We start from the raw sequence: 21,805 nt of genomic DNA, 5'->3' as shown, positions 1-21,805 counted from the left end.
CTTTATTGTAACAGATAATTACTATAAAATTTAACAGCTATTTTATAACTGCTATAATATTATTTTTTATTTATAAAAGTATTATAATAATTAAGACTAGTTGCTATAATGTGTAAAAGCTAATTTGTAGTTATTATAACATATAAAAGTTAGTTTTTAAAATAATTTTAATTAATTTAAAATAATTTTTTATAAATTTAAATAATTTTGATCAAGTTGGTAAATAATAATTTGATATAATAGTGTTCAAAATTTAAGACTTAGGGTTCAAGATTTTAAGATTTCTTATTTAGCCATAATTTGTAAAAGATAATTCAGCTATAATGTGAAAAAAATAATTATTTTAGTGTATAGAGTTTAGAATTTAGAGTCCAAGTTTTTAAAATTTAAAGTTCAGCTACAATAATTTTTTTAAACTATTTCACTAAAATATCTTAAATCTTAAATCATACTCTCTGAACACTATTATATCAAAATATTTTTTATCAATTTAGTATAAATTATTTAAATTTCATCAAATTTATTTTAAATTAATTAAAATTATTTGAAAATAATTGTAGAATCTATTAAATAGTTATTATAATAGATAATTATTACAATGTGTAAAAACTCCTAAGTAGTTGATATAATACTAAATAATATTATATTATGTGTTAAACATTATAATAGTTATCAAATAGTTTTTATATATTAGAGTAATTAATAGTAGCTTTTAAAATAACACTGAAAGTAAGATATTTTAGAAATAAATTATTTAGTGGGATGTTTTTAGATTCAAAGAAAAAGGGATGTTATGATTTATTTAATTTAAGGTGTCATTTTGATTTTTAATAATTCCTAGACAATTATCATCTCCAAGTACGTACCCTACCCCCACACGTACCCACCTTAGGTGGGACCAAGGAGGACAATACCAACATGGACCCACACAATGTAAGGCATGTTACATTATTAATTTTTTTCAAAAAAAAATCTTTTGAAATAGATAAATATTTTTTCCATTGTATTATGAAAAGGGCTTTGATGGAGCAGTCAATTCGATTCTCAATTACTATGTACACTAAAGATTTTTTATTAGTGGAATGACAATATTGAGCCGTTTTAATTGTGCACTTCTTGATTTATTTTTATGGTCGATAAATTTTTTTCATAGGATTGAATCAATTATTTTAAAATTTAGTTGATTTGAAAAATCGGATAGATCATAAAAAAAAATCAAAACAAAAAAGGTAACTTAAAAGGCAGCCTTTTTTTTTTTAAAGTAAGTGATTCAAGTTTTGTGTGAATTATGAAACTTCTAGGTGTAAAAGGTTACATGTATTTTATAGAAAATTAATAGTAAAGTTCCTTTTTTTACTTTGTTTTACAATTTTTCAGTATTGAACTGAAAGGGGGAATACTAATTAAAATAAGGGCAAAGTCTAATTTTAAATTTGTTTTTGAATGAAATTTAAAAGTTCTTTTTATTTCTATTTTCACACATATGTATTTTGAAACTTACTTAAAATAGTTATTATAAAAGTTTTAACTAATTTTATATAATTTTAAAAAACATTTAATAAAAAATATTTTTTAAAATAAATTTAAAAAAAATAAAATAACATTTTAGGATACCATATTAACTTCAATAATATTCAAATAAGAATATTTTTATAAAATATAATATTTTCTTTTCAATTTATTTTTTATTTTAAAAAAAAGGCATCCGTGAGTACGGCTGAGTGTTAAAATCAAATCAAATGGAACTAAATCAATTAAAATCAAATCGAATTAAATTTTTTTAACTGATCGAATCGATCGAATTTTCAAATAAAAATCTAACAAATTGAACTAATAAAATATCGATTAATTCGGTTGAAAATCGAATTAACCAAAATAACTAAAATTTTTAAATTTTATGAAAGATTTACCGATTAATTAGGGATTTATAGATTCACTTATTTTAACTTTATCAATTTTTTATTTTAAATAATTTAATTTATTCAGTTTAATCAAATAATAAATTTTAAAATCAAATCCGAACCGAATTAATCTATTTAAAAAATATATAATTTTAAAATAACTAAATCAAAAATTTAAATTCGAACGATTCGGTCAATTTATTCCGTTTAACTAAACTTTTCTCACTCCCATCCACAAGAAAGATAATACTTGTTATGTAAAGGATACATAGAATAGAAAAGAAATCCTTGACTTTTATTAATTCTCAACAAGTTAAATTTAAAAAGAGCACAGACATGTTCAATGATGAACATAAAATTATAGTAAGATATAAATGCAAATACAAGTATCATCCGTGGGTAAAATAAACGTTTTTATCCATGTAGAAGTTCACGAGGAGTGAAAAGACTAACCATGTGAAAGAAAAATGGAACATGATGAGTATACGCTAAGGGTTTGAAGGTGAGAGTTTAGTGGCATGAAGGGCACCATTATTTTTTTGATTTGCTATCTCTTTAAAATCAAGAATATTCTTTTCAACACAAATTGAGTTTTCAGATGCCACTATAGAAGAATCGTTTCCATCTTTAACAATGAATGTTGTATGACCGTTTTATTTTCATGTCTTCTAGCAGACAATGATATATACCACAATTGGTATTAGAAGTGAGAAAAAAATTTAGTTAAATCAAATAAATCGGTCGAATCGATCGAATTTAAAAATTTGATTCGATTATTTCAAAATTTTATTTTTTTTTCAACAATAATTAATTCGGTTCGATTTCGATTTTAATTTTTTTCGATTAAATCGAATAAATTGAATAAATCAAATTAATACAAATAAAATAATAATTTATAAATTTTAAGTAAATAAATTTATAAATCCCTAACTAATCGATAAATCTCTCATAACATTTTAAAATTTTTTGATTATTTCAATTAATTTAGTCGAAAATCGAATTAATTGATATTTTATCGATTCGATTCGTTCTATTTTTATTTAAAAAATTAATCCATTCGATTAGTTAAAAAAATTCAGTTCAATTTAATTTTTATTAATTCGGTTTGGTTTAAATTAAATATTCACCCCTAACCCGTACAGTATTAACCCATGGATTAAAAGTTGTAAACCCTGACAATAAAAGTGATGTTAATGCAATATAAGCAATACATAATGAAGGTGTCTTGCATAACCCTGAGAATAAAGTGATGTTAGTGTCAAAGGCATTGAGCTTGATACTGCAGGGAGTTAGTTCCTAGATGTCTTAGTTGACAAAAATCTAAGCAAATTCTAAAGATTAATTGCGGAAAAGCATTGTGTAGGTTGAGTAGTTTCTTTATTGTAATCCCATTTCGTAAGATTAAAAATTTAAAATGCTAAAAGGTGCTGATAAAAAATAAAATTCAGAGATTTTTATTAAAAAATTACATAGAATTTTTTAATTAATCAAATTAAACTTCCTATTAAAAACTTTCAAATCCATAACTATTACATTCAATAATATTTATGTTATAGCAACTTCAAAATTATAAATACTATATTACTAATATTTATGTCGTAACAATTTAAAAATCATAAATCTTACATCAAATATCAATTAATTAGGTAAAAATCGAATTAATCAAAATAACTAAATTTTTTTAAATAACTGAAATAATCGAATTAACTCATGTTTTCATGTTCTCTTTTAGGCAATTATGACACTATACCTCTCTTCGAGATGATAGTTCTGAATTTAGATACTATTGATGGGGAGTCTAGCATGTGGGAAGAGTTTGTGTCGTGCTTCCTTAAGATATTGACATCTTCAGCAGGTGATTTTGAAGATCGCATATCGATAAATGGACAATGAGTTTCAGCAGCCCTCATGTCCGATAAAATTTCCCTAGTTTATACTGAGGGTCAAGAAAGAGAAAATTGGAAGCTTCGCCATAGATGATAGCAAGAGCGCCATTTCAAAATTTTAAACTGCTAAAAGGTGCTAATAAAAAATAAAATTCAGAGATTTTTATTTAAAAATTACACTGAATTTTTTAATTAATCAAATTAAACTTCCTATTTAAAAGTTTCAAATCCATAACTATTACATTCAATAATATTTATGTTATAGCAACTTCAAAATTGTAAATACTACATTACTAATATTTATGTTATAGCAATTTTAAAATTATAAATCTTATATCAAATATCAATTAATTCGGTTAAAAATCGAATTAATCGAAATAACTAAACTTTTTAAATAAATAAATTAATCGAATTAACTCATGCCTGTTTTCATGTTCTCTTTTAGGCAACCGTAGCACTATACCTCTCTTCGAGAGATTATAGTTATGAATTTAGATTCTACTGAAGGGGAGTCTAGCAGGTGGGAAGAGTTTGCGTCGTGCTTCCTTAAGATGCTGACATCTTCAGTAGATGATTTTGAAATCACATATCGATAAATGGACAACGAATTTCAATAGCCCTCATGTCCGATAAAATTCCAAGAGTTTATACTGAGGGTCAAGAAAGAGAAAATTTGAAGCTTCACTGTAGATGGTGGCGAGAGCACCATTTTAAAATTTTAAAATGCTAAAAGGTTCTAATAAAAAATAACATTCAATAAAATTGTACTTGCTATTTAGTTCAATCCTTAACTATTACATTTAATAAAATTTATGTTATAGCAACTTCAAAATTGTAAATACTACGTACAGTACAAAAAAAAACTCTCAAATAATGATGAATTTAGTGACCGATTCAATTTTGATCGCTAATTTAGCGATCGTTTTTAAATTCGGTCGCTAAATAACGACCGAATTACAATTGATCGCTAAATTAACAACCGAAATTGAATCGGTCGCTATTTTAGTGATGAAAATTTAATCGGTCATAAATTTACGATCGAAGTTAAAATTCGATCGCTATTTAGCGACAGAAATGAAATATCGGTCGTTAACATAGCGACTAAAATTTAATTGGGTCGCTATAACTACCGAATCATATTTCAGTCGTTAAATAGCGACAGAACTCGAGTTCGGTTGCTATAGTGACCAAATCAAATTTCGATTGCTAAATATTTATGTTGTACCAACTTCAAAATTGTAAATCAATTAATTCGATCGAAAATCGAATTAATCGAAATAACTAAATTTTTTAAATAATTGAATTAATCAAATTAACTCATGTTTTCATGTTCTCTTTTATACAACTATGGCATTATATCTCTCTTCGAGATGATAGTTCTAAATTTAGATTATACTGATGAGGAGTCTAGCACGTGGGAAGAGTTTGCGTCATGCTTCCTTAAGATATTGATATCTTCAGTAGGTGAAAGATCGATATTGACATCTTCAGTAGGTGATTTTGAAGATTGCATATCGATAAATGGACAATGAATTTCAGCTGCCCTCATGTCCGATAAAATTCTTCGAGTTTATATACTGAGGGTCAAGAAAAAGAAAATTGGAAGCTTCGCTGTAGATGGTGGCTAGAGCGCCATTTTAAAATTTTAAAATGCTAAAAGGTGCTAATAAAAAATAAAATTCAGAGATTTTTATTAAAAAATTACCCTAAAATTTTTAATTAATCAAATTGAATTTTCTATTTAAACGTTTCAAATCCATAACTACTACATTCAATAATATTTATATTATAACAACTTTAAAATTGTAAATACTATATATATCATTAATATGTATGTTGTGGCAACTTCAAAATCATAAATCTTACATCACGATTTATTTGTTCAACAAATTTTATATTATTAAGATTATTAATAAAAATTAAGTTAAACTTTATCTTAAACTATGAATTTTATATTAAATAAAATTGTGCAAAGAAAGTAAAGATCGTAAACAGATTTTTTTCATCATTTTTTCGCTACTAATACTAATTAAGACCATTTACTTAAGATAAATAGTATGCATAATTACCCTTTAATCAATTTTTTCATTCATTTATTTCAGACTTCTTTATTATCTTATACTTATACTTTAATTTGGAGTTAAATATTCCTCGCATTATATAATAATACTTTATCTGGTCCTAATCAAAATATCTCATCTATAACCGAGGAAATTGCATATTTTATTTTAGAGGGTATTCAATGTAGTTATATGCTCATAATATTTGACTTGACTAAGCTTCACGGCAAAGTCAACAAAATTTAGGACAATTTAATTTTAATCATCATTTATATTAATATATTGAATTTTAAATTAGTTTTTGAATTAAAATCAAAAGTTCTTTTTATTTCTATTTTCACAAAGAATATATTTCAAAACTTACTTAAAATAGCTATTATAAAAGTTTTAACTAATTTTATTTAATTTAAGAAAACATTTAATAAAAAAATATTTTTAAAATAAATTAAAAAATAAAATAACATTTTAGTATACCGTATTAGCTTCAATAATATTCAAATAAAAATATTTTTATAGAAGATAAATTCTCTTTTATTTTTATTTTTTTATTTTGTAAAAAAAAACATCCACGAGTAGTACTGAATATTCAATTAAAATTGAACCGAGTCAAATTAAATTAATCAAAATCAAATTAAATTAATTTTTTTTGAATTACGATTGAATTTTCAAATAAAAATCTAACAAACTGATAATATCGATTAATTTGATCAAAAATTAAATTAATTAAAATAATAAAAAATTTTAAATATTATGAAAGATTTACTGATTAGTTCCGATTCGGCCCGGCTAACCGGGTCAACGGGCCACCCGGCCCAGCTAACCAGGTCGGCAGGCCACTCAGCTCGTTGACCCGGGCCGGGTCCAGGCTGGACCCGGCCCGTAGGTCGAGGTCTACGAGTTACTAATAAGATAGGCTATTCTTTTAATTAAAAATAAAAAAGAGACGCTATTACGATGATTGATATAAAATGAGTTGAGCGCCCTTTTGATTTGTATCCCAAATTCATTATAACATCACAACTACATGTAAGTCCTTAATTAGTTATTAAATGATATGTGTTTACGTACGAATAAATTCCTTGTAAAAAATAAAGCTGGAATTTGTGTGTTTTTTGAACTAAATAATAACTTAAACTAGATGATGCATCAAAAGGAATTAATTTCGCGGATAGCCACGTCATTCATTATAGATACACTTCGCATCCCAGATTTTCGTCTAACCTCGTTGAGTTCTTCAAATGAGTTTGCAGAAATGAGACCAGCGAAGCATCTTCGGTGTTGGTGTCGGAAAGACTACCATAAACTTCTCCGACATATTCGAAATGTGGACCGTACAAATGAGAGGCACATGCCGCTTTCGAGGCCATGAGTTTCCAGTCACCTGTTGCAACAAACATGTAGAGGTGAGCAAAACATATGAAGCAAACACTGGATAAACTGAGTAGAATGTATAAGGAATTTTATCTCCGAGATTACGACGGAACAGAATTGCAGAAGAATAGAATGTGTAAGAACTCATAGTTGAGAACTTAGATATAGCAAACAACACGAGGATAAAATTGCAGTTTGACAATGAAGAAAGAGTTATTCAAGTAGAAAATTTAGGTCAATTTGGCTCCATGAACCCCACATAACCACCAGGACTTTGTGTGTGCGCTTAGGCATAGACTTTATAGCTAAAATGGCAAAAAAAAAACATATAGAAAGCTTACCGAGCTGCAACTCTTTTAAATAGACATGCATGCTGAAATGGCGCTTTCGCCACCATCTACAGCGAAGCTTCCAATTTTTTCTTTCTTGACCCTCAGTATAAACTCGGGGAATTTTATCAGACGTAACGGCTGTTGAAACTCGTTGTCCATTTATCGATATGTGATCTTCAAAATCACCTGCTGAAGACGTCAGTATCTTAAGGAAGCACAAAGCGAACTCTTCCCATGTACTAGACTCCCCATCAGTAGAGTCTAAATTCAAAACTATCATCTCGAAGAGAGGTATAGTGCCATAGTTGCCTAAGAGAGAACATGAAAACATGAGAACTTGGTCCGAAATTTAATTTAGAACCTAGTGAATTTTGAAAGACCAATACATAAGGAAACAAATATTCAAGTTGTATAGACAGTTAATCGACCCTTAGTGACAACGACTAAAATATCCATTGGTGATGAGTAAAATACTATGTCAAACAAATATTATTTTAATCTTTTATATTCTATAGAATCTACAAATGGCCTATGTTATCTTGCCCTTCTCTCATTTTATCTAACCGCTTGTGAATGATACAAATTATCTATTGTAGAAATCCCAAGTATCCATCTCAACATTCTCATACATCAATTTTCAAACGTGTTGTATTTTCCAAACACTATACTATTCCTAAAACAAATATACAGCCCGACTATATATATTTTTCTATTCTATGAAGCGCATGATAATCACATTAATCTCCAGTAAACCATGTTCAATTTAACCACCTAACCTTTTTCCTATAAATAACATCATGAAATCTCATCTTAAATAATAAATCCTGATATATATGATTCTTAGAAGGATTTTTGAACAGTTACGTATTCAACAATAAAAAATGTCTAGAATGACAATCCATGTGAGATAAAGATTCAAAAAAGATATTCAAGCTTAGGGCGAACCAATTCTGTGCATTTTGATTAGCCTTTGAAGTGATTGGTTACACGTGGGATCCCTTCTCAGTGCAGCCTCATAGCAGGAACAAATAGTATCCACTTGATTGCTTTGAAAACACTCAAGAATTCTAGCCTTCAATCTGGAAGAAAAACAAGAGTTGTACAAATAATAAAGTCGAAGGTTTTTTTCATGACGTTTAAATAATAAAGTCAAGGATCTTCAATGGCTATTTTGAACACTACATTTCATTAACTTATAGAAAAAATCAGAGTGTTTTTTAGTATTTTATTCAGTTTTTTTAGTGAATGAATGGGATGAGAAAACAACAATATTCTTCTCCCACCTTTGTAGTTAAAACACTAAACAGTGAAAGTTTAAAAGAAAAGCTTGAAAAATGTCCCAACTTTTTCTTCATTTTTATCCACCTACGATTCTTTCAAGTTTCGTAATGTACTAACAAATTTGGCTTTAAACTCAGGGAAAGCTTACCGTGTATGATAAATAAAATAAATATTAGTAGCAAAATAGAACCTGAAAGGACGTGAATAATCACAATTCTGGCAGCAGACGTCCAGTTCTTTTAGTGCTTCTTCAACACGATCACCAAGCAGATGTAGCTGCATAAAAAGAAATGATAATTAGAGAGCATACACAAAAGAAAATTTGAAAAGAACCCAATCAAGGGTTTAATAATGCTCCATCCAGCTAAATTGGTATATAGTTAGATGCACATCAAAGGGTAAATTTGAGAAGTATCATCTGGATGATTGTCATGTTCAACATTATTACTATGATAATGGTGAGGCAAAACATAGTTTGGAAGTAGCAAACAAATGGTTTTAGTTAGTAGCCCGACAAATAAATCCATGGTTGAAGGAAATAATCCAAATATATAGCTAGTGGTTATTTCTATCTAGTTAAACAGCAGTCACTTCAAATGGTTTGTAGAAATGTGGAAAGAATATGATCGATTACTTTTCTCAGGAAACAGAAGCCAAATGTTATCTCAAATTTGAGAAGATTGATTGGAAACGAGCAGTACAAAAGAGAACATTTGCAACAATATGTAGATTATCACACATTTGAGAGCCTCAATCATAACAACTAATGCACCGAGACGTATGGCACTACTTATTCTTATACCCTTCAAACTGGAACATAGATCAATCATGCTTAGCTTGCGAAACAAAGATAAAGAATAAATCACATCGAGACATTCGGTAAAGCTATAGGTTATCTGCACTTCAGACTAACATAATGCATATATCACTTCAGCTTCTTCTAAAAACTAAAGATATTACAAAATCTATAAAACACAGAAAAAAATGATGAAAAAATTGAATTATAGGAGGAGATAGATTGTGTTCCACCAACTACTAATAAAAGAGACTAATGAGGATAAAATCCTGAGAGGGAATCAATGAAATCCCAACAAATATTCCAGTAAAAGAAGAGAAGAGACTAGAAAAGAGTGTTAATCTATATGTAATACTGTAACCAACAGAACAAAGAGCATAGAGGAAGAAAGAGAGATTAGGGCATGTGATAGTAGGGCAGGTCAACGACAACAAACCGCTGCAACAGGGAGTTAGTTGTTACAGAAGGCAGATGAAGTTGAAGGTGGATTAGAGGACTAGTCCAGGTAGATCCCACAAGGTTGCTACTTCTAAAACATTCCCAAGGATTCCATTGGAATAGGGAAAACTATGGATAGTGTAGTTAGAGAGAAAAAGCACTAAGCTGTATTATATAAACGAACATAAACATTTAGGTAAGGCCAATCATAATAACTAACGGCCTAATAAATCATGGAAAAGAAGACTACACTAACAGTCTTACAAGCTTAACAAACTAATATTATGAAATCCTTTAAGCTCTAAAGCATATTAGGAGAAAATTTCGGAATGATTAGAACATTAATATAGATTTACCTAGTATGCAAACTCAAGCCTTATGAGATTTTCAATACAGTCTTTCACCTTGTTAAACAAAGCATAGGAGATTTTTGCTGACAAATCTTACCATCAAGAGCCAGTTGCATAAAGCCACCCAGATTGCTACCTTATACTTCCATGCGCTAGCTTAATCTTAATCCTAAGGTATACGTTAAAGTTGTCTTGCAATAAGGGCAAAGGCAGCCGTCAGAACTAAAATTCACTAAGAAAACATGCAATACATCTACACATTTGCACTAACCCACTAAGCCTTCTAACACAAGCAAATTTTGGTTGAGAGAAGTACTATTGAAGAGAGAAGAGATTAAAAAAATCCCACTAGAATTGGAAATAGTATGAGATCAACAAACAACACAGAACTAATAGAAATCTTAATTCTTAACTACATTTGAATGACCAGATATCCAAAATAAAGTATCACTAAAGTTGGTGGCCTTCCCTTGTTCTATACTTTTGCATGTGTACTCACTTCAGCATTTCCAGTGAAGACACAACTTCTCACTGGTAAAGACAGTCACAACATTTACAGAAGGGACACTATCAAGTTGGTTGAACTTTCTAAGCAAAATATCATGCAATGACATGGATTTTACTCTGACTCAAGATCTAGGCACATGAAAATTTGCAATATATCTCGACAACAATGGGTATTCTTGATTGAAAATAAAGATTCATCCACACCCATCATTATTCGTGATTGTTAATAATGAAATAAATGAATTATGCAGTTATTTAGAATCTGATTAAGAAACATTGATAGATTTACAAAGAAATAAAATTGGCGTACTCATTTTGCTTTCTAATCATTACAGTGTTGGCTGAAATACCTGCACAAGAGGCATCAAGCCAGCCCATAACCGTGGTGTAGAGTGAAGAGCAAGCCTCAAATGCTTCACTGCATCATTGTATTGTTCATTGACCAAACCTCTATATGAGTGTATGACATGCTCTAGGTCTTCTTTCACGTGATCAAATTGCAAAGGGAGCAAACTTTTTTCCAATCCTTTCATGGTAAATTAGTATTACAGTCAATGAAAGCACAATTTGGTTTGAAGCACTGGCAGCAAAAGTCTAGTATGCTTAGTTTCATGTCAAAAACAAACAATTTTAGAAAGAACACAAAAAACCAAGATTAGCATTTTTCTTACTACTATACTATGTTTACAAGGCATGTATAAAATTATCCCTTAATAAATCAAAAGCCTAAGCACAGAGGAGAAGATAATTTTTACATAAAAAATTGTTATTGAACACATTCATTTAGGCATCATATTATTCATATCCATCTGGTTTCTTAGAGATAATTAATGGTAATCAAAATTGTCTGTTTAAAAGTTCATGTTTGATTTCCCATCAAAGATGGATTCGGGTGATTTAGAAAATCATGTTTTAAAATACCTAGATTCAACAAGAATAATTGTATAGTCATATTTATACTTGCCGTGTAAAGGATTCACAGAATAGAAAAGAGATCCTTGACTTGCATTAGTTCTCGACAAGTTAAATTTCAAAAGAGCACAGACATGTTCCATGTTGAACATAAAAGTATAGCAAGATATAAATGCAAATGCAAGTATCATCTGTGGGTAAAATAAACTTATTTATTAATGTAGAAGTTCACGAGCAAGAGTGAAAAGACTAACCACGTGAAAGAAAAATAGAACATGATGAGTAGTTGTGCTGAGAAGTTGAAGGTGAGACATCGTTTAAATCAGATCTGCTTGAGAGTTCAGTGGCATGAAGGGCACCATTATTTTTTTGTTTTGTTGTCTCTTTAAAATCAAGTTTATTCTTTTCAACACAAATTGAGCTTTCAGATGCCACTATAGAAGAACCGTTTCCATCTTCAACATTGATGGCATTATGTTCATTTGAACTGACAAAAGTATCAGATTCTTCAGAACTATTAGTGTTGGTTGTGTCAAAAATCTGTGATCGTGTTATTTTCATGTCTTCTGGCAGACCAGAATACCACAACTCGTATAGTATTAACCCATGAAGTAGGTTAACAGTTGGTTCATTCGCAGACTCAGGATCTTGTAAAAGACTGAAAATAAAAGTGATGTTAGTGCAATATAAGCATACGTGATCAAGGTGTCTCAACTCTAGACCTCCCATCAGTTTATAGATCAAAGCTCTACAAAATAGACAAGTAAAACATATAATAGTTTTTCTCATGCAACGGGTAGGAAAGTTATATCATATCTAGAACAAAACATATTTATCAAGAAATTAAAAGGAATTACGGATACAATTATAAAGATAACAATGGAGGAAATTATTAGAGCAGCTTCCCCTTGGCAGTCATTTTACTTACATTTATATTTGTCAATATAAAGTTACAATTTAAACCTTGTGATAAATGATGTTTACAATTAAGCCAATAGAATTTAACTTAGGTCCCTAACAGTTAACAGTTCCCCTCAAGGTTCAAAGATCTTAAGGTTGATTGGCTAGGTAACCACTTCTACCAAAAGCTCAAGCTATAGGAAAAAAGAGTGTTTATATTGTTTACACTCCACCTTCAGTGTGGGGTGGGTCCTTGTCTTGATTAGCCTCAACTCAACATTCAATGCAATTAGATATTTTTTTGACAAGTGGCAATTCATACTCCTAACCTCCTGTTGTGATACTAGTTAAAGTTGATTGGCTAAACACTTATCGCTTTTAAGTTCTTAATGATGCAAGCATCTCACATGGCACAATGACTAATGCTAGAATAAGTTAATAACTCTATACTTGAAAGCATATCACACAAATATTTGCCAAAGAACGTACAATTTTGTGTTACATAATGCCTCCTCGATGTTCCCTTGTGAAATAGAAAAAAGAGCCAATTCCAACAGCACAGAGTACCTCTGCCCAACAATAACAAGGCAAAAATCAACTGCAGGATACATGTTTATACAATTATGATATCAAAAACCAAATGCAAAGAAACTTGAATGTCATAAGCATAAAAGCACAATTAGTACAGCGAACATTAAGGATAATAGACATTTATCTATAAGAAACCAAGACAAGGCATGAAAAGCTCTTGTACCTATAAATCATTTCAAATAAACAAAATCTATAAGCCATGTTTGATATTGTAACAAAATATGAATTAACTACAGTATTATCAGTAATATTACCTTGCATGCAGCTCAATGGAGGGATAAGATTTAACTGGTCAATCCCAAATTTACACATGAGTTGATGATAATGACAATGATGACAAGTCAAGTTTTATACAAGCATAATTACAAACTACAAGCAACAGAGAAAAACAACAGTGTAAGTATGAACAAAATTCTAAAGTTTGAGTAACTGTCTTTGCTTTCAAGGAGCAAGACCATCACATGCAACATATAAGGTTCACGAAGTTTAGTTAAATGTCTTAATTTCTTTAAAAGCATAATTGATACGATCTACGTGAATGTATCTGAATTCGAAAGTGATACTTTTTGTACTTTGTTCATTCTTAAGCTTCTACAATGTATGTAGCAGTTAGACTAGATATATTCAAATGCAAATAATCTAATATAATTGTGCCATCAAGGTATCTTTATGAGGTGAAAAAAAAAAGAAGAAGATACCTTCTTAGGGTGCTTTTTCATCCACTGGAGCTTACTCATCCAAACATCATAGATCTTCTTGATCTTAGTCTGATAATGGCTATCTGCTCCAGCAAAACGCCTTTGAATCTCCATTGCAACCTGCCAACGGACACTTAGCATCAAAAAAGGGGCACGCGGCAAGTAAGAGTTTGTTAGTTTTATGCAACTAACCAGGAAATTTCGCCGATCCTCCCACAAGGAGCTTCCCTGAGGAGTCGCCTGCAGCAGAACGCTAAGGACTCCGCTAGCTTCCTTCCACATGTGCGCCTTGGTGAGTTGGTCGAGGAGGCGGCTCAATCTTTGCCTGTGTTGATGCAACAAGGGCGGCGATGCACACCGATCTGGATGGCGTTGTCGCTTCCAAGATCGAAGCATTGGTACCATCTGCTGCTGAGCAGCGTTCTCAGTAGCAAAAACTCCATTGTCATCCTTCGCCTCTTCCTCTTTTTGACGTCGGCTCTTGCGATGGCTGCTACCACCTCCATCATTACGGATATTCTGCGCCATTCTCGAACCAATCTACAAAGATGCAACTGCATAAATCATTGTCCAAGTTCTGCAAATTAATGCCTATTTTAAGTTTCGTTCCGCCCGCCACACGGAACATCTCGGCACCCAGCCCCAGTCGCGAGAGAAGAAGAAGGGTAAAAGGGAGGGCGGCAGCCGAATTAGGAACGGACAGCCGCTCGCTGGCGATGCGATTCCGTGTTCGGCTTCATGCGGGCGACGCAACGCAGGCGCAGGAGAGGCCGAGGGAGGAGATATAGACAAAGAGAGGTAGAAGAAGACAGGAGGAGAGAGAGCCACTCACCGGTTGTCTCCGCCGGAGCCCGCGAGGGTTTGGGGACGGGACGGCGGCCACGCAGGTTCGCAGACGAAAACAAGGAGAGAAAATAGACATTTATTTACCCTGAAATATATTGTATTATATACCCGCATACTGATGCTAAATTTAGTTCAACCTTGAAATTAAATTATATATTTTCAAATAAAATTTATTGTATTGTTTAGGACTTAATCAATTTTAAATATTTTATTTTATTTTCCAATTTATCAATAAATGAATTCGAGGTGGAAAGCCAAATTAGAACTAAATTTTAAAATAAATAATAAATGCAAGGTTTAGATTTAATAGCAACTACAATTTTAATATCTATTAAATATTGTATCAACTTATCACCATTGTTTTTATAACTATTTCGAGAGAATAATACAATCTAATCAATGGAAATATTCTATATTTAAGTTAAAATTATTTATATTTATAAAATTAAAAATTCACACTTGGAATGTTTTTATAATTGTTAAATAATCACACATAATCTTGATTATATGATTATCAAATAATCACAGAATCAAAATTATAAAGCATAAACATAATCTAATATTGTTTGGTTCAAATTATTTATTTAGAGACAATAAAACTTAATCAGTTTAATATTTACTCTAGTACCTTTGATTTAATTTATCTTTAAAATAAATTAAAATAAATTAATAATATTATTAAAGATGATAATAAATTGATAATATATAAAAATATATATATAACTTGTTTATAATTTTTTAAATTTAAAATAAATTTATGTATTTTTAATAAAATAATTATTTTAATACAATAATTCATTAAATTAATAAATCTAATTTGTTAATTTTATTTTTTAATTTAAAATAAATTTATATATATATTAATACAATAATTTGTTAAAATAATTATTTTATTAAAATAATTTATTAAATTAACAAATATAATTTATTAATTGTATTTTAGTAAAATAATTAGTTTAATAAAATAATTCATTAAATTAATAGATATAATTTATTAATTTTATTTTTTAAATTTTGAAATAAATTTTTATATATTTTAATAAAATAATTTATTAAATTAATAAATATAATTTATTAATTTTACTTTTTAAAAATTTAAACTAAAATATCTCTTTTAAATCTATACATATTTAAATTAATATTTATTGAATTAATTAACTTTCTTTTAATTAAGTTTCATGTTATATTTCAATTAACTTAATTTTAAAATCAGAGGGTAATTTTTATTAACCTCCAGAATCACAGAAACTTTAGGCGGCTAAATTAATCATATTCCTGAATTATAACATATTTGTTGATATGACAATGATGCTCAATTACTTGGGAATCATTGATAATCTTGGACATATAACAATTATCTTTAAACATCTCCTAAGTATCTTTAATATAATGGACAAAAATCATTAAAGTATCATTCAAAGTTGTTAAAAAATTTTATCAATCTCATTACAACTCTACTAGCTCATCTTTAGGCATCTTTCCATCAATATGGACTCCGACCACTATGGGCAAGCAAACGACAATCCAACAAGTAAAACTCAATCAGTGACAAAAGATGAAGCGAGCTAGTCTTGAGCAAACAAATCCCGAGCCAATCGACCCTACCTTCAAAGACACTGCACATGTCTTCGTAAGCAGGCAAGGATGGCTAGCACAATCAAACAAACAGACTAATTAATTGTGGAGGTGATTGATCCGGTCTCATGCTAGCACATTAAAGGATGAAATCCGGATAGTTGTTCCTTCATTTCCACTTTTACTAATTGCTCATTTGATTTGATTTTGGAACTTTTTTATATGCGTGCATGATTATTCTCCATCCTTGTTTTTTTGGTAAAAAATAAAAAATATTTTATTAAGAATATCCTAATTTTATGTTTTAAAATATCTTATTTTTTAATTAATCAGTATAATAATTTGTTGTATTTTTTAAAATCTAAAAAAATTCCTCTTGTTCACGGGTTCTCATTATTGAAGGATAGTTGATTGTAATGAAAAACAATGAATATATGGATGAGGATGAAAATTAAATATCTTATAGAGATAAAAATAAAATAAATAAGAATAAAAACGAACTATATAAATTCAATTCCGATCCAACATATTATCATCGAGTAGTCGAAGAAAAATTAAACCATGTGAGAATGAAAGAAAGAAAATGTGGACAGATAAAAAATTTAAAAATATTACACTCTTAAATTCATCTGTCTATTAAATAAATCATTTTTATAAAATAAATAAAACTTACCACTTAAATTTTTTTTTCTTGGTCCTCCCAATTAAATAGCAGATACAATTGATATATACAAAGTTCAGACATCACACAAAATAGAAATTTAATATCATATTTAAGTTTATCGATACAACAGCACAACATTATATCTTTATAGACCGTTAAGTACTCGATCCAAATACAAATTGGAGTGGCAGACAGAATTACAAAGTGATCTTCATATAATTAATAGTTTTATTATTATTCAAACATATATATATATCAGTTCAAATCTGCCCAGTTCATATGTACTCGGCGGCGGCGCCGGCATCGGGCTTGTAGGCGATGAAGCTGATGCACTGCACCTGGCGATTGTTGTCGAAGCCGATGATGCGGATGAAGGCGTCGGGGTACTCCTTCTTGCACTCGCCCAACTCCTTCGCCACCTGCACCGCGTCCGTGCACCCGAACATCGGCAGCTTCCACATCGTCCAGTACCGCCCGTCGTAGTATCCCGGCGAACGATTGTTCTCGCGCCACACAAATCCGATCTGCAAACCATTTAACCCTAATTCATCCCGAATCCTGAACAAGGACGATGATGGATCGTGCATGGCGCTTACCTTGCAGAACTCTAAGCAGGGAACCCAATTGGAGCGGAGAAGGTAATCGATCTGCTTCAGCAGTTGGTCTTCCGTCAGGGTAGGAAGGTAGGAGAGGGTCTCGAACTTCTTCAACCCCACGATCGGCCACACCTGAGGCAAAACGGGCAGAGAGTTAGTTCTTGGATCGGTCGGGGAGTTGGAAGGAAGGCTAGCTACGGGCCTTCATGCACCGGACGCGGCAGCCGTTGCTGGGGAGGTGGGAGAGGTCCGCGTTCGCCCTCTTGGCCGGGAATGGGACGCCGGAGAGGGACTTGAGACCGGAGAAGGGGGCGACCATGCCGGCGGAGGCGCGGGCGGCGGCGGAGGAGACCACCATGGTGGCGGAGGAAGAAGCCATCAGCGCTTTGCTTTTCTGCTCACAGTGCCGGCGGACCCTGGGTATAAAGAGGCCACGGACGGCTGGATGAGGATAACGCCCGCGATATGGACCGTTCGTTTTGCGAGGACGCCGAGCGCCACACAGGAAGGGATTGCGGCCTTATCTCTTGGAGTCGCTCTCCGCGCGCCACGTCGCGGGATTTGGCTAACGCTGAATGAGTGATGCTCTGTTTTTTATTTTTTTTTTATTTTTAAAATTTTTAAAAAATTTTATCCAGCTCCACTCTCCAAAATCACTATGCCATTCACTACTTTTGTTAGTTACTGGAACAGAATATCCGTTTGCTACTTCTTATTAATAATAATAAATAAATTGGAAAAAATAGATTATTCTATTTATATAGTTGGGCGAGCGGATAAGGATCTTCTCCAACTAACTTTGTATACAAGCGTCATCGGACCATTCCCGTACAGGCAAGTGGCAGCGACAAAAGAAATATGGCGATTGCAAGGTTCTGAATTCATATTGTAATTGGATCGGATCCATTGCAAAACCGTTACTCCCGTTTCCTATATTTGTCGCCTCGTCTTCATTTTGTTCCTCGTCGCTTTTTCCTCGGATTGGATTAGGGTTGATAGCGAGCAGAGAGAGGGAGAAGGGGATGTTGACCGTGCTGTCCGAGAGGGCGATGAAGGGAGATCGCCGTCGAAGGTCGAGGAGATTGCAGAGGTTGGCGAGCGTCGGGACGGCTTCCAAGGTGGTATGTTTTTTGGATCATGAATTTTTGCATTTAAAATAAAGAGAAATGAGCTTTTCGTGGTTGCCTCGATCCTTGAATCCTTCTGCTTTTGACGGAAACAGGGTGACTGGTAACACTAGTATTAATTAGAGCGTGCCAGATGATAAAAAAGGAATTTCATCATTGATCTTTATATGTCATGAATTCTTCTAATAAGTGGATGATTTGAAACATACTTTATAATTCTTCAGCATAATGTTATCAAAATCATGGGATACGAGTGCAGAAAAAAAGAGAGTAGAGGTAGTTTTTTAGTTCCAAAAATAGAGTAAGCGATAAATTCTATATGTTCATTTGATAATATTAGATCCTTGTTTGTATTATATCACGTTGGTCATCTTTGTTAATTAAAAATATAAGCCAACATTTGATTATTAGATCCTTGTTTGTATTATATCACGTTGGCCATCTTTGTTAATTAATATGCCAAGAGCATTGTAAAGAGAGCATATGCTAACAATGCATCGGCTTCTGCTATCGTTTATAAGTCGATCACCTTATTCTCTTGTCCTATTTGAAGCACTAATAGGTATCTGAAGGCATCAATCTGTTTAAGTCTTCTATGACAGTACAGTATGGTGCATGTTCCTTCTTCGTTGGTTGTAATAAAGGCTTTTGGAGATGAGTTTTTGTTATATATAAATTGCGGTGATTTATCAAAGAGTGCATGTAGATTTAAAAAATTCTCGCATCATACTTTGAGAATGACTAAAGGATGCATTAATTTGCATGTTGAGCTTGATCTGAGGCAGAGAACTTTAGAAATCCATAAAATCTGAAATGAGTGAAACCTGAACTTTTTAAGTTGACTAATGAATTTTGACTGAAATTCATTGATGGACCTATACTATTTGAATTTCTACAAACCTACACCCATCTTGTAGAGTTGAGTGAAAGGAAGATAGATATAATATCAAATTTTAATTTTGATCAAGAAATACTATGGACGTGATGTGGGGAGACCAAGTCCAAATTGGACCTTATATGAGAGCAGATTAGGACCAAAACAGTGGACTGAGAAGGGATAGAACAGGAAGGTCTTTGCAAATCAATGGACCCTTTGATCATTCTCAAAGTATGATGCTGATTAGAAATTTCTCAAATCTATGTGCACTCTTTGATAAATCGCCATATAAATTGACTCAATACTATGCCTAATTTTCAGTGGCTTCTCCAAATTATGTGCAACTAAAGGTTTCATTACTTTTCTGAAATCAGTGATAATATCATATCCTGAGTTCTGTAAATTAGTGACGTTATCTATGTTTTGAAGGCTGGAGATGATGTAAGATCGCACGACATACTCACTAGCAACATTACTAATTCTTGTATATTGGAACACTTCATACAAAAATTTAACCCTCATGTGAAATAAATTTATGCTTTATTTATCCAATAATAGGAGCTCGACATGTGTCCAAAGGGTTGTATTAGTTTTGGTAGGGGATTAGCTAGTCGACTGTTTTAGCTGCATGTCCCAATTATAACATGATATTTAGCTTACCCCCCCCCCCCCCCCCCCCCCCCCCCCCTAACCTAGTGCTTACAACCAGCACATAAGCCTAGAACGCCTCCAAATCATCCACATTGAGTCAAGTTCTGAGTTTGTGGGAACCTGTTAAATCCATCTTGGTGATCAAGTCTCAACACGAAGTAACAATCCTCTGTAGGTACAAGGACATCTCAGCCTTCACTTTGGCACCTTCAAATTCAACCCGCTCGACCTTAACTCATCAGTGGTCATCCGCTAAATAGGCCTACTCCAACCAAGTAATGCATTCACTGGCGGACCACTGATTACCTCTTAATACTGGGCTACATCACACCTCTATGCAACTTAAATTTTTTTTTCTCCTGTATGTAAATCCAAGCTTTATTTCCCTTTCCACGCAGTGGACCATCCGCTATAGCCCGGGTATAGGCCTACTCCAACCAAGTAATGCATTCAGTCCTATACAATTGGTTGCCTTTAACTAGGTAGGCCAAACATCTGATGATGATTTAACCAAGTTAATCCCTTAAGAGTAAACAGATTTTGTATTCATTTTGCCGTTGAAGATGCATTAGATCAGATATCATTTTGTTCCTGATGATGCTTGTCTCCGGCCAAACTGTGCTAAAAAAGGTACATGGTTAGTCTGTTTTGGTCGATGGCCACCAAATGCCCCAATACCATGTTTAGTGAAACTGAATTAACCTTTGATGGATTATGAACCAGAATTGAGATTTTTGAGCTTTGCCTGACATATCGGTTAATAAAGATGATCTTTAATTCGTTAAGCTACATACCACTAGCAATTTTTGTCATATCAAGGGGATCTCACCTTAAGCTAACTGGATGTGTACCACTCGAACACTAACTATTAGCATGCATATAGGGTAAGAAGATACAAGAAGTAATCTAAGGAGATTACCAAAACAATGATTTTTAATAACTTTTTTTTTTTTTTGCAAATCAAAGACCATTTTGGTAGCATATGATGTGAATTATATGATAAACTTGTTTGCTAACAAAAGTTTGGTAGGCACTTTTAGCTTCAATTTTCCATCCACTCTGAAATTAAAGTTCCTCATGATGATCTGACAGATGTAGCCAAGATTCATTTAGTAAGTTTGACATTGCCTCTGAAAGCGTCTTGGATTCATTCCTAGCGGTGCAGCAATGGAGAAAGTACAAGAGTATAGGTATCAATTGTTCCATAGGGCTCAAATATAGATCAGATGTGCAGGGAGCTGCGGAAAATTATAGCCCCAGTTCCCTTCATGGTGTGGAGACCACAGAGAAAAGACATATGCATAAGTAGTGGAACTCCACTCCATGTAAAGAACCGGAAACTACTGAACTCCAATTAAAGGTCTTCTTCTGTCTGTAACTCAGTAGAACTTACAAAAGATTGAGGAAAAATTTATGTATTCGTTAAAGAAATTTACCATGACTAGG

General features: G+C 31.9%; 2 protein-coding genes across 2 annotated transcripts; both read right to left on the bottom strand.

The window, feature by feature from the left end:
* Positions 1-6,868: 6,868 nt before the first annotated feature.
* On the bottom strand, positions 6,869-14,920 carry LOC141845279 (uncharacterized). The gene is made up of 10 exons (XM_074733344.1): positions 14,856-14,920; positions 14,216-14,563; positions 14,024-14,143; positions 13,224-13,303; positions 12,089-12,492; positions 11,273-11,448; positions 9,022-9,107; positions 8,496-8,629; positions 7,560-7,859; positions 6,869-7,228 (listed from the first exon to the last, which is right to left on the bottom strand). The coding sequence occupies exons 2-10, from the start codon at positions 14,549-14,551 to the stop codon at positions 7,032-7,034; spliced, it is 1,833 nt and encodes a 610-aa protein (XP_074589445.1). The 5' UTR covers positions 14,552-14,563; positions 14,856-14,920; the 3' UTR covers positions 6,869-7,031.
* A 2,268-nt stretch (positions 14,921-17,188) lies between these two features.
* Positions 17,189-18,108, bottom strand: LOC141844912 (ribulose bisphosphate carboxylase small subunit, chloroplastic-like). The gene is made up of 3 exons (XM_074732887.1): positions 17,907-18,108; positions 17,705-17,836; positions 17,189-17,632 (listed from the first exon to the last, which is right to left on the bottom strand). Exons 1-3 carry the CDS (start codon positions 18,081-18,083, stop codon positions 17,384-17,386), a joined length of 558 nt encoding a protein of 185 aa, XP_074588988.1. The 5' UTR covers positions 18,084-18,108; the 3' UTR covers positions 17,189-17,383.
* Between the last annotated feature and the right edge of the window lie 3,697 nt (positions 18,109-21,805).

Source organism: Curcuma longa, chromosome 14, assembly GCF_044706935.1.
Source record: "Curcuma longa cultivar G26 ecotype Majalengka, Jawa Barat chromosome 14, ITB_CL_G26_1.1, whole genome shotgun sequence".
Lineage (NCBI taxonomy): Eukaryota > Viridiplantae > Streptophyta > Magnoliopsida > Zingiberales > Zingiberaceae > Curcuma > Curcuma longa.
Note: the sequence above shows the minus strand (reverse complement) of the source record. Positions and strands in the feature narration are given on the sequence as shown.